At 50.5% G+C, this 12,824-nt stretch overlaps 1 protein-coding gene across 1 annotated transcript; it reads left to right on the top strand.

Annotated features, from left to right (window-relative positions):
* The first annotated feature begins 939 nt into the window (after window positions 1–939).
* Window positions 940–3,297, top strand: LOC123348779 (adenosine receptor A3-like). Its single transcript, XM_044986417.1, has 2 exons — window positions 940–958; window positions 1,530–3,297. Exon 2 carries the CDS (start codon window positions 1,806–1,808, stop codon window positions 2,880–2,882), a length of 1,077 nt encoding a protein of 358 aa, XP_044842352.1. The 5' UTR covers window positions 940–958; window positions 1,530–1,805; the 3' UTR covers window positions 2,883–3,297.
* Window positions 3,298–12,824: the final 9,527 nt, after the last annotated feature.

Below are 12,824 nucleotides of genomic sequence, written 5' to 3'. Positions count from 1 at the left end.
AGCGGGGGCCAGAGGGAAGGGAGCGCTGGACAGAGCCGCAGCGCCGAGCAGGGAGCGGAGACGGGGCCGTTTGACCGGCGCGCCTTGCTGGGTGCAAACTCCCGAGTTGCTTCTGCCGCTCGGACGCGCCTGGGAGCTGTTTGCAGCCGGACAAGGGAGAAAGCGCTCGGCCAGGCACCGCTCGCCTGCGCCTCGCTCCTCCTGCGCTCTTGGGGCGCCCGGAAGAGTTGGCGCTGGAAGACGGCCGGAGCCCCTGCAGTCCGCTCGAGCACCGCCGCGGGGCGTTCCGCAGCTCCGGGCTGCTGTCGGAGAGGCGCGGCGTAGCCCTGCAAAGCTGGTGAGGGGGTTGGAGAGGCGCGTGGGGCCAGACCCCGAGCGGGGCGTGCGAGGCGGCTGCGGGGTGTATCCGCGCGGGCACGTGCGGGGGAGCCAGGGAGTGGGACCGCTCAGTGCTGGCATGTGCGTGTTGTGGGACGCTCTTAGTCCCCGTGCAACAACTGGGAGCTCTTTGTGGGGCTGCGTGCGTGTGTGTGACCCTGAATGTACAATCCCAGCGTGTTACCCTCAGTGTAGTGGTTCTGTTTGTGTGTATGCGCAGCTCTGAGTCTTGGGGGGAGTGAGTGTGAGACAGAAAGAGAGTGAGTGTGTTTGACAGTGTGTGTGTGTGTGAGAGAGAGAGAGCGAGCGAGAGAGAGTGTGTGTTGGAGGAGTGAGTGTGTGAGAGAGAGTGAGTGTGTGTGTCTGGAGAGTGTGTATGCTTTTGTGTGAGAGATTGTGTGTTGGGGGAGTGTCTGTGTGTTGGAGGAGAGAGTGTGTGCCTGAGTGAGTGTATTCGTGCGCTGTCTCTTTAAGAAGAGCATTCAGGATCTGGACCCAGAAGCACCAGAACAGACAGTTCCCTCTGACCCCCACCCCAGCTGGGAAGCCCTAGGTACAAAGGCAGAGCCTAGGTACAAAGGTGGGGGAAGAGGGACACTCCGACATAAGCAACCGCCCCCCCGCACAGCAGACAGGAGGCAGGCTCCAGCTCCTGAGCTTGGTCTGGGGCAGTGCCATGAGCGGGGGGGAGGGCAGAAGCAGTGGGGGCTAGAGATGGCAGTGAAGCAGGGCAGCAGGGAAGTAGGGGCATCCCTGCTTCAGAGGCATTATCTGGCTGGTCCAGAGGCCCCCTGCTGCAGCTCGGTCTGTCCACCCTCTCAGGGTGCTGCTTCACCTGCCTGGTTGCCTCGAAGCCCCACTGGCTGTGGGAAGGTCAGATGAGGAGGTACCAGCATGGTGCCCCCTTGAGTACCATGCCTTGGGCAGCAGCCCAGTCTGCTCACCCCTAAGGCCGGCCCTGGTAATATGTGTGTTTGTGTATGTATATGTGTGCATGCACACATCTCAGAGTGTAAAATCTGTGTGTACATGTAACTCACTGAGTGTAAAATCTGTGTGTGCGTGACTCACCAAGGGTAAAATCTGTGTGTGTGCATGTGTGCGACTCACCCAATGTCATATTCTCAAGATATGTGTTTGTGATCCAACAGGAAGTGGTCTAGGCCCTTCCCTGGGGCACACTCCGGATCACTGCAGGAAGCCTGGCCCTGTCTGTGTGCGCGCATATTGCACTGATGTGACCCGTTTGTCTGGATGTCTGCCCATGGCTCACACCTCTCAGGAGAAGTTTCTGGAGACTCAGCATGTGAGGAGCCAGAGAACCAGCAGCTGAAGCCTTCTCCATGGAGCCTTAGGAGAGAACCAGAGGAGCCCAGCTCACCACCCTGTCCCAGCCCGTCTGCCTTGTGAAGAGAAGAACGTGGCCAATGTTGGGTAACAGCAGCAGCGCCAATTGCACTCTGTCCAGCCCACCTCTTCTGGGGGAGATCTGCAAGCTCTTCGTCATGGTCCTGCTGATCATTGCCATCATCCTGGGCAATGTGGTGAGCCTCCTGGTCTTCCTGCAAGCCAGGCAGTTCAGGACCTCTCAGGGCTACCTGAAAGTCTCCTTGGCCCTGGCCGACCTGGCTGTGGGGCTCATTGTGGTGCCCTACTCCGTATACAGGGAGGCGAGCAGTCTAGCCTCTGGCATGGGGCAGGGGAGCAGCAGTTGCTCTATCCCGTCCTTGCCCTGCTTCGTCACTGGTCCCATCTTCGCTGGCTGCACCTTCGTCTCCATCACGACCATCTTCCTGCTGTCGGTGGAGAGGAGCGTGGCGGTGCTGAAGCCCCTGCACAAGAGGGCGGTGATCACCAAGCGGCGGACGGTCTGGCTCATCCTGTTCTCGTGGTCCATGAGCTTCTTGCTGGCAGTGGTGCCAATGATCTCTAGCCCAGACATCACCTTGCAGTATAACCCCTGCAGCAAGATGTGCACCTACGCCTTCCCAGCAGGCAGGCTGCCCGGCTCCCCCTGGAACATCATGCTGCTCTTCCCAGCCTTCGACTTCTCCTTGCTGGGGGGCACCTTTGTCATCAACTTCATCACCTTCACCGCCATCCGCCAATACTGCAAGGCCCGCAGGTGGCTGGGCAGTGAGGCACAGCACAACAGCCGCCTCTCCTTCTCCGACATCACTGCGGCGAAGACCATTGGCATCCTGACCTTTGCCTTCTCGGCCTCCTTCAGCCCTATCGCCGTCTTCGTGGTGGGCTCTGTGCTGGGCTACCAGTGGTGTCAGTTCTCCTTCTACGCCTTCTGGATTCTGACCTCCAACAGCTGCTGGAACGTGGCCATCTACAGCGCCTGGGACCCCAAGTTCCGGCAAGGAGTCAGGGAGCTGTTCAGCAGGCCGGTGCTGAACTCTGCCTCCCAGCGCCCCAGCCGCTCCACAGAAGGGGACAGCTCTGCTCCAGCCTGTGTGGCTGTCCTTAAGGAGATGTTTCACCCAGAGAACGCCTGATGTGAGCTCTATGCACAACACTTTGCCAGGAAGGCCCCTGTGTTCCTATCATCCAGGCGCCTGCAGCCACAGGAATTCAGTGCAATCTGGGTTTGTGCCAGTAGCTCAGCTCTGCCCTACCACCTAGGGCTGATGGGGAAGCCTTTATTAGGGTACTTATTTTTGCAGAGTGTTATCATGAGCTGGGATCTTGGGGAAAGCCATATTTTTCAGCGCTGTTATGTGTGTATGGATAACTCGGTAACCGTTTAACTCTTGCAGTGTGGGGTTTTCTACCCCAGGGATTGAAATTGCAGGAGTATGTGGCTAAAACATAAACAAGGAAGGGGAAAAATATGATTTCAGACTATTCGTGACTGCACTGATCTTCCAGAAATGAATGGAAATATGTTTCTGCTCTGTGCTGAGCAACAGGGTGGCCATATAATGTAAGGAATTTACCATACCATGTAATTAACATCCTTTACATTGTTATTGCTAATTTTAAAATGGTTTTTAGAGATGCCATAAATGTGCAAGATCCTTTACCACTAGGGGGAAAACAGACTTCCCTACCCCCAAAAGCTTAAAATTCATGAGCCAACTTCTCTCCTTCCCCCATCCACCCACATTTACACTCTCATAACACCAATAAAGAATTGGAGGGATTTACCTTGAAGGTCATGTGCACACTAACGGGCTTACAGTGGCACAGCTGTTAGATGAGAGAAAACTCTGGACACCAGATCAGGTAAGAAAAGGAGAGTGCAAGTCGGGGCTTGTGATGTGAAGTGGCGCTTGCTGATGTTGACAGAGTGGAAAACATTGCTGGAAGAAGGAGGTTTTAAGTCTTCTGTGAAATATGAAGTGCTGCTCTAAATAGCTGTTGTTTGTAAAACGCCTATTTGACATGCCACTGGGACAGATGTTGCAACCACATGCAGTTTCTTTGGGGGACCATATTGTATTAAGTTTATGGATGTTTTAGATCTCATTGTGGGCCAGAGAGTGTATGCAACTCTGTCGGGGGTGAGGGTTACCACAGCTCCTCTAAGAACTCAAATCTGTGTGTGTGGGTGATTAAAATGAATCACTCAGGCTGTAAACACCTCCAGAGAGGTACCACCCCACAGGGAGGTTTGCATAGACTGGTTCAGGCTGGGTGTTCCAGGAAGCGAAGAAAGGGCTTTTGGTATATAGAGACTGAGTTTGGGGTGACTCAGGGGCCTCCTTTATGATTCAAACAAACAGACAGGCCCTTCTGTCTGGGGGGAACACTTGCAGAAGGGTTGGAAAGACTTTGGCTTGCTACAGCCCCATAAGACTGATGGGTGATCTCGGAACAGCCATTGTTTGTATGTATTTTCTCAGTAATGATTTTGCCTTAAGAACAGATGCTTTGCTTTGTGAAGGTTGGTTGGTAACGAGTGTACACTTCTTGTAGCCCGCAGAGAAAGGTTAATCACAAGAGTGGGACCTTGGTCAAAGCTGCTGGGGCAATCAGAGTGAAATGCAGAGGGACTGCTGCAAGCCCCCAGTCTGGAGGGAGCTAGAGAAGCACGTCTCCACCTGAGAGAGGTGATGTCTAGGAAGCCTGAAAACTTTAAGTAGGTGCCCTCGAGGAAGGCCAGGAGTGGAGTCAAAGGAGCGGTTAACCCTGGAACTGTGACACGCTGTGGCAGTTCAATCTAGAACAGTGGGAAACTGCTGGTAAAGGGCCAACAGCAGAGAAAGAAAGTACTGATGAAGGGGAAAGCACAGTGAAAAGTCCCATTGTCTTTTCTGGAAAGAAAGAGTGAAGCGAGAAACGGGAAAATAAGAACATAAGAATGGCCATACTGGGTCAGACCCATGATTCTTTTAGCCCAGTGTCCTGTCTTCTGACAGTGGCCAATGCCAGGTGTTTCAGAGGAAATGAACGGAATAGATCCATCCTCTGTCATCCAGTCCCAACTTCCCCCATGGCCCCATGTCATGGAGTTGCACTCACCTCTCGCAAGCGCCCCCTGGCCGAGTGCGTGTACCTGCACGCGCTCTCTCTCTCTCTCTCTCTCTCTCGTGTGTCTTTGGTGACACAGCCTTCTGGCCAACTCACACACAGTCTGTCTGTGTGATGAAAGCAAAGCAAAACCCCTTCTGGGGTACAAGTCCAACAGGGATCTCTCTCAGTGCCCCCTGTAATGTTTCCCACAAGTTGTCCCTGCTCCGGGATAGAGCAGTGCTCCAGCGCTCCCTCCCTGGAGGTAATGTCTTTGCCCTCTTAGGGCCTTTCTGGCCACAACTCTCCAGCTGGGCCGCTGCAGTTCAGTTCCTCGCTCTGGGGGGTGCCCCAGTGTCCAGGCCACTTACCCCAGTGACTAACGGGAGTTGGGGCAGACCCAGGCATGTCCACTACTCTGGGTTCCAGCCCAGGGACCCTGTAGAGAGAAGCCATCTGCTGTGTCCCTTTAACTACATCACACGGCTTTTCTAATTCCCTGGGCCACTTCCCCATGCTGTCTTCACCCTTCCCTCAGGGCCTTGTCCTAATGGAGTCCCAGCAGCCAGCCCAGAGCCACCCACTCTCCTCCAGCTCTAGCAAGGAACTGCTCTCAGTCTGGCCCTGCAGCTCTTCTTATCCTAGCCTGCTGGGCCTTGATTGGTTGCTTCCCACACAGCCATTCTAGGCAGCTTGGAGGACCTCTCTACTGCCCTCTTTTGGGGCAGGGTGTGGCAGGGCCACAGGGCCTCCAGCAGGGGCATCAGGGCCTAGTCCACCCCGTCACACCCCACCCTTGCTCTGCTGCTTCCCACCCTTGCTCCACCTTTTCCCCTGAGGCCCCCACCCGCTCCTCTCTGCTCCCTTCCCCGTTACTCGTCCTTAAGGCAGGAGGGGACAGAAAGGAGCGAGCAGCAGGGGGCTTAGGGGAGGTAGCGGAGAGGAGTGAGCAGTGGGTGGGGGGGTGTCTTGGTGAAAGAGGCGGAGCAGGGGTGGGAAGAGGTGGAGTGGGGCAGGACCTTGTGATGGAGCAGGGGACAGAGCCATGATCTGGGTGCCGGTGGTCCCTCCCATTTCTAGGGAGCTTCTGGCGCTCGCGTTCAGACTCCCCAAACACAAGAGTCACATGCTGCCTGTGGTGTCAACCAATTTGCCTGGCACTGAAGTTTGGCTTACAGGCCTGTAATTACAAGGATTGCCTCTGGAGACTTTTTAAAAAATAGACGTCCTATTAGCCATCCTTTAGTCTTGTGGTACAGCGGCTGGTTTAAGCGACAGGTTACATATCACAGTTAGTAGTTCTGCAATTTCATATTTGAGTTCCGTCAGAACTCTGGGGTGAATCCCACCTGGCCCTGGTGACTTACTGCTGCTTAACTGATCAGTTTGTTTCAAAACCTCCTCTGCTGACATCTCTGCCAGGGACAGTTCCTCAGATGTGTCACCTAAAAAGAATGGCTTGGGGGTGGGGATCTCCCGCACATCCTCTGCAGTGAAGACCATTGCAAGAATTCATTTAACTATACTCTGAGGACCAAAAAAGAAATGGTGGTCCAGGAGCACAGGGCACATCCAGGATACTGACAGAGAGTCCAAAATCTTGGAGACACCTCTGTAGAGGGAAGCAGGGAAGAGGCTGACAGAAACAGCAACTATGCTCCATCCAGACCAAATGCACCACAGCAGTAAAGATCATAGACAGATCTGCAGGTAGACAGAGAGAGTGGCTGCAGCTGGAGAGGGACAGACTGCCTCTGGAAGCCCAGCTGCTTCTGGACCAGGAGAAGCAGCATCAGCATGAAGAGGGAGACAAGGATAAGGAGCATCAACATCAGCTTGAGATGGAAAGACTGCACCAGCAAACCCTAAGCTGACAGATGGAGCGAGACCCCACATACCTGTGCCAATGGTTGGCATAGACCAGGGGCGTTGAAATGGGGGGTGCAGAGGGCCATGGCCCCATCACTTTTAAAAGTGGGAGGGCATAGTCTTAAGGGCAAGTGATTGGAGGAGGGGGACAGAGAGGAGTGAGTGGGGGGCAGGGCCTCAGGGGAGGGGCAGAGCAGGCGTGGGGCCTGGGCAGGAAGAGGCAGAGTGGGGGTGTGGCCATGCTTTGAGCACCCGTGACACCCCCACACACACTAGGGAGCTCCTGGCGCTCCTGGCATAGACTTCAAATTATTCCCTCACTTTAGGGTAGGGGATGACATAGATGTATTGCTAAATGCTTTTGAAATGGGATGTGAATTGAACAAGATGGGGCAGGATGACACAAGATGGTCTCTGGCGCTGCTACTGCCAGGAAAGGCCCTAGAAGATGCTTTCACTGATACGGACAGAGGGACCTATAAAGATTATCAGCTCTATAAATCAGCTTTGTTGCAGACGTTGAAATTGACTCCTGTGGTATATAGGAGGAAGTTTCAGGAAATTCAGAAAAGAGGGGATGAAATTCTAAGATTTCAACTGAAATTAGGGGTTACATAAGAATATGGGTAACTGATTGGGGGGTTACCACAGTTGGTGAAATCCCCCTGCCCTGAAATCATGTTAAATAGACAAAGATCCCAGAGATGCAACTCTATCAGGGAAATGGGCTGACCAATATGCACAGAGTCTGCCTGGGTTTGATAAAAAAATTAAGGGAGAGTGGCACAAAGCTGATCCCAAATCAGGACTCCCCAGAAAGGAGAATAGGCTAAACCAAGTCATAGCGGGGAGGGAAACCCAAACCGGGACCCAAAAAAGGAACTTGGGGCGGGGGGAGGGGGAATCTGAAATGCTTTTAGTCCAACGAGCATGGTCACAAGGTGATACAGTGTCCGGTACCGGGGAGGCCAGGGGCTGGTGGTAACCTGCAGTGGGTCCTGCTCGCAGTGACTCCAACACTGTAGGATCAGATCCAACCCCAATGGTCCAATCAGTAAACCTGGCCATTTCAGACCCAAAAGGGGAATCAACAAAACACCCTTTCCTGGTGGATGGGGAAAAGACCCAGAGATGGAGGGACACTGGGTCCAAGTAACTCTGTGCACCTCATGAGAAACATCCCCAATAGACTCCTGACCCTTCAGGGAATAATGGGATCCCCTTTCCAAATCCCAGTGGCTCAGATCTGAAATGGGGTGACAATCAGGGGCCTGAGCATGTTGGGGTGCACTCCCTACTACTGGTGCAGGTCCTGCTAGGGAACGACCCCGAATCCTGGCCTGGCCTCAGCCACTTGTGTGGCTACTTAGAGCCACAAGCAGAACGCAGCAGCTCTCAGCTCTGGCTCTGGGCTGCAATCTGACAGGCAGAGAGGCAGCTCTGAGCTGCTGCCTGCCAGTGTGAGCGCATGCCCCGGGGCAGCACCAAGCCCAATTGATGAATTGGCTGGGGGCAAGCAGGCTGAAGCTAGCCCCGCAGCCACTGCTGTGGAATTCAAGAAGGAACAAATGACTGGCCTCTCCCTCGTTAAACCTAGGGCTGCAGCTGACTCCCCTGGCAGCCCCCTGACTGGACAGCCGCTGGAAAGGTTTCCCTGGGATCTGGAGCTACTCTAGAGAGAGTGGAGGCTGCCTCAGCATGTTGAGTTAGGGGGAATATGGAGACAATGGTACTGCAAAAGTACTGACTGAGGCTACTCAGCCTAGCCCATAATATACCCTTCTCAGGGCACACAGAAATACAGCGTACTAAACTAAACAGCGCTTAGTTCAGAATTTCTACTGGCCTGGGGGTTTTGTGGCAGGACAAAAATACTCAAAGTCCTGGGAAAACATGCAAGATTCCAGTGGAACAACACCATTGTACAGCAAATGAGAAATGTTTGCCACTTAGAAAACATTGTTACAGAAGATGTAAGATCAAACACTGAAGTCAGCACTGGAATAGCAAGAGCCATGGAGACATTCTGGAAGAATAAACATCCAATGAGAAGGGACATACATATGAAGAATAAATTCCGACTTTTAAAAACTTCCTTTTGGTCTGTGCTGAATTACAGCCATGAAACATGGACATTCAGACAGTCGATAATAAAGAAACTACAATCCTTTGAATTAAGGTGTTACAGGAGAATTCTGAAAGTATCGAGGATACACCACGTAACCAGTGGAAAAGTACTGGGGATTATTGGAACTCAGGAAATGGTAGTTAGATATTTTATGAAGAGAGAGGTTTGATGCTTTGAGCAGGGGGTTGGACTAGATAACCTCCTGAGGTCCCTTCCAACCCTGAGATTCTATGATTCTATGATCTGTAGGGCATATTTTAAGAGGCTCAGAGGGCAATGCATGTGTACGGGCACTGGAAGGGAAAGTCGATGGCAGAAGAACGCAAGGCAGAAAAAGACGATCTTAGATAAACAATGTGGTATCCTGGGTTGATCAAAGGACTATTCAGCCACAAAGAGATTAGCAGAGGACTGTACAGAATGGGTTACCATGGTTGCAAACCTCCAGTAATGGAGATGCCACATAAGAAGGAGTAAGCAGTGTAGCTCCATTGAGATCAAACAGGCTATGCTCATCTCACCAGCCAAAGAGCTTGTGCTACATGTTTGTCTATGGTTCATCAGTTGTGCTCATTTTTATAGTACAACGACACTCCCAAATTCCACTTCCACTTCCACTAATGTAGATACCACATAAGAAGGAGTAAGCAGTGTATCTCCACTTCCACTTCCAAAATATAACGAGTATAGAGTGATCAGATGCCATGAACCGCGCAGAGATACAGATAAAATGAAGCTATTAATCAGCATTCAGAAATGCACTAGTCCCTACATAATTTGTGTTTTGGGGACTAAATTGCCCCCTTCCATGAATACACACTTGGAAAGGGAAAGTTTACATTTCTAACCTCACGTGGGGAGAGTGCTTCATTGTGCTGCCCAGCAGGGGTGCCTGGAGCCTGCCAGCTATATGGATGTCCAACCATTTCTGGGCCAAGCTGATTTGAGTGGCTGCCGAGTGCCTGCCCCTCCACAGGCTTTCCAGAACTCTTCCACAGATATGGCACCAGGGCTTGCTTATTGCCACGCTGCCATTGTCTCCCCTAATGTGGCTGCACACTGTCCCTTCTGAGGGAATGTCTTCACTGCAGAGTGAACTTGGGCTCTCACTCATGTGTTGCTGCTGTCCACACACAAAACCTCTCAGCTGAGTGGTGCTTTCAACCCAGCATAGCTGGCCCAGCTGGGGGCAGCGGTGTCATTTCAGAAAAAGCTGGGGGTGGGGAGTTGTGCCAGCATATAGAACATTGCAGGATATAACATACAGTGGGAGGAGCAAAAATGGAAGACATAGACATGAAAAGTCTAGGGGGGCAACTTCCCAATTGCCCCATAACAAATGACACTCCTGGCTGGGGGTGCAGGTTAGGGCCTCAGTTCTGCTTTCGCTCAGGCTGGTAACCTGCCCACTTTGCAGTATGGATGCATGCTAAGTCACTTGAGTGTTGCTAGTCCTCCAATGTCTTCCCACAATTCCTGCCCTGTGCCCAGAAGGACAGACAAGTTCTCTCACAATTCACTGGGAAAGAACCATAGAATGGCCCAGGATAGCAGAAAAGAACCAAGGGAGATGTCCCCTGAAGTCCTGCTGACCCACGCAGGTGAATGCAGCACAAGTGAGGACGCAGTAACTGGAGTGGGGCTTTCTACTGAGGCTGCTCATGTCTGAGCTAGACTAACCTGGGTGCTGATCATCCGAGTTAATGCTGCACTGAAGATATACCCTAAAGCTGGTTAAAGCCATAGAAGGCAGTTAATGCTGCAATGGGCAGCATTAACCCTTAGCAATTTGCTGGTTGCTCTGTGAGTATGCCTGGTAGAGTAGCTGTTTCCTAGCACCATGCACTGGCCTTGTGTACACTTGACTTTTTTTTCCACACACAATTCCGTTGGTGTAACAATGGCGGGAACATCTGTACTAATGGGCTGCCATTGGCCATTGTGTTGTCTAAATCAGCCCTGAGCAGTAACTAAAAACATTATCTGTCAGGCTACGCTTGTGAACAGACCTAGTGGATGGGAGCTGCACCAATAGTAGCAATGATAGAACATTTTAAGAAAGAGGTCCACTGTAGACACAGCCTCTGTCTGGTGTATACTGCATATATTTTAATACATGCTGGGAAGGGACTATTGACCTCTGCACGTTAGGTATGATAGCACTTTGCATAGTCATGGGTCCCCTGCTTACACACTTGCCAGTCCCATGTCATTGGATGTACAGTAACATGCATTTAGGGGGAGGTTTTCAAAGGCAAAAGTAGCAATTAAGGATGCACCTCCTATTGAAAGACAATGAGATCTGGGTGCCTATGCTGCTTGAGTGTCCCTGAAAATCATCCCCTTCCTGCCCTACACACCAGAGACATGAGGAGTGCCTTTAGCTCTTTAGATGTATCAAACAACTTACATGTTTCCAGGCTGGAGCCAGGAACTTGCTCTTGACTGTGAGGCATCAATGGAAACTTTGCAATCAATGTGTCATGGTCATCCATTTATTTTGGCAGCCATTAATTTTCATATTAGAAGAGGTTATTTCAGAAGTTCATCTTCTAAGGGATTACCAGCTTTCTGAAGTTAGCTGAGTTCACACATACTGACAGAGAGACAAGGAAATGTACGTTTTTCCTTTGACAACTATTAAACCTGAGCCCAGCACTGAGCTAAACCATTGTATTCATTTATCACTAGAGTAGTCTCTACCTACTCTAGTGATAAAAGGCCAAACATTTCTACTACTTAATTAAATGAACACATGTTTGACTCATGAGGCTGGTAAGTGATTCCATCAGAATAGCACCATTACAAATTGTAACATATTGTTATGGGTAACTAGACATCTCTTGAATGTTTTTGGCAGCAGCATGTAGTACTGTCAAACCTTGTCATTTCTTTCAGCTGGTATACGGTCAATGTTCTTGTAAAATTTGAAATGCAAATTTAGATGCAGTAACCCTTGGAAATAAATCCAGTGAGAATGCAGATTCATACGCTGGATACTTGTGCATATTTTTATTTATTGTGGGCAAATATTGTTCATGTTACAATAATGAATGGATTGAGGAGGCAGATTTAGTGCCACAAAATCATATGTACAAAGCTGAGAGCCATACAGTACTGACATAGGGTCTGATTTAGTGCTGCCCTGCACCTGGTGTCATTATTTACACTAGTGCAAAACTACCATTTTGATTTGCACTTGGTTTGAACGGACAAAAATGACCACATGAGATGCAGAACAACAATGAAGTGGGCCTCCATTATTTAAACTTAACTCTCCCCCTCTTTACAAGAAAAACCTTAATACCCAACAGTCAAACAATTGACCATTGCTGCTACTTGACTATGTTCATTTAAATGTGATTTGCTTACAATATGTGCATTTTCCTTCCTAGTCCTTCTTTTATTCCTGCCTGCTCCTCATCTTGAAAGAGAACCATTTTTAAGTGGAATAAAGTGTCTCTGAATAGCTTTTGTGAACGACCAATATCCCACATTGAACAGGTGAATTCAGGGGTAATTGGGGGTTTTGACTCTGGAGAACGATTCTACAAAGAGCGCCGAGTTCCTAGGCACTTATGTCCAAGAGCAATTCAAAAAGTACATTACAAGCAAGTTATCAAAAGTGCCCTAGACTTACTAGCTCGTCCTTGATTATAATAGCCAACAAAAAATAATAAGAGATTCTTATTGGAAATTGTTTATATACCAATTTCTTACCTTATTTCCTAGGATTCTTTGTATCAGTTATCAATTTCTGTGACCTTAAAGTAATTACTTTGGACCAGATCCCGCCACCTTTACTTTTTCACACTCCTATCTGATATAGCTCTGCCAGCAAAATTTTTCAGTGTAGGCCAGGGCTGAATGTCAACGTCATTGAATTTCAATAAGACTCAGGAGCCTAAGGCCCAGATCCACAAAAGGATCTGGGATTTGGGTGCCACTGAGATTCTCAAAGCCTTGCTCAGCTGGCGCCTACACCCGG

Source organism: Mauremys mutica, chromosome 13 (genome assembly GCF_020497125.1).
Source record: "Mauremys mutica isolate MM-2020 ecotype Southern chromosome 13, ASM2049712v1, whole genome shotgun sequence".
NCBI classification, from domain to species: domain Eukaryota; kingdom Metazoa; phylum Chordata; order Testudines; family Geoemydidae; genus Mauremys; species Mauremys mutica.
The sequence above is the reverse complement of the archived record's forward strand: the minus strand, read 5'-3'. Positions and strand labels throughout refer to the sequence as shown.

Bases quoted from the DNA above. Each gene is read 5' to 3' on its own strand.
- LOC123348779 (XM_044986417.1), top strand. From the start codon at position 1,806: ATGTTGGGTAACAGCAGCAGCGCCAATTGCACTCTGTCCAGCCCACCT.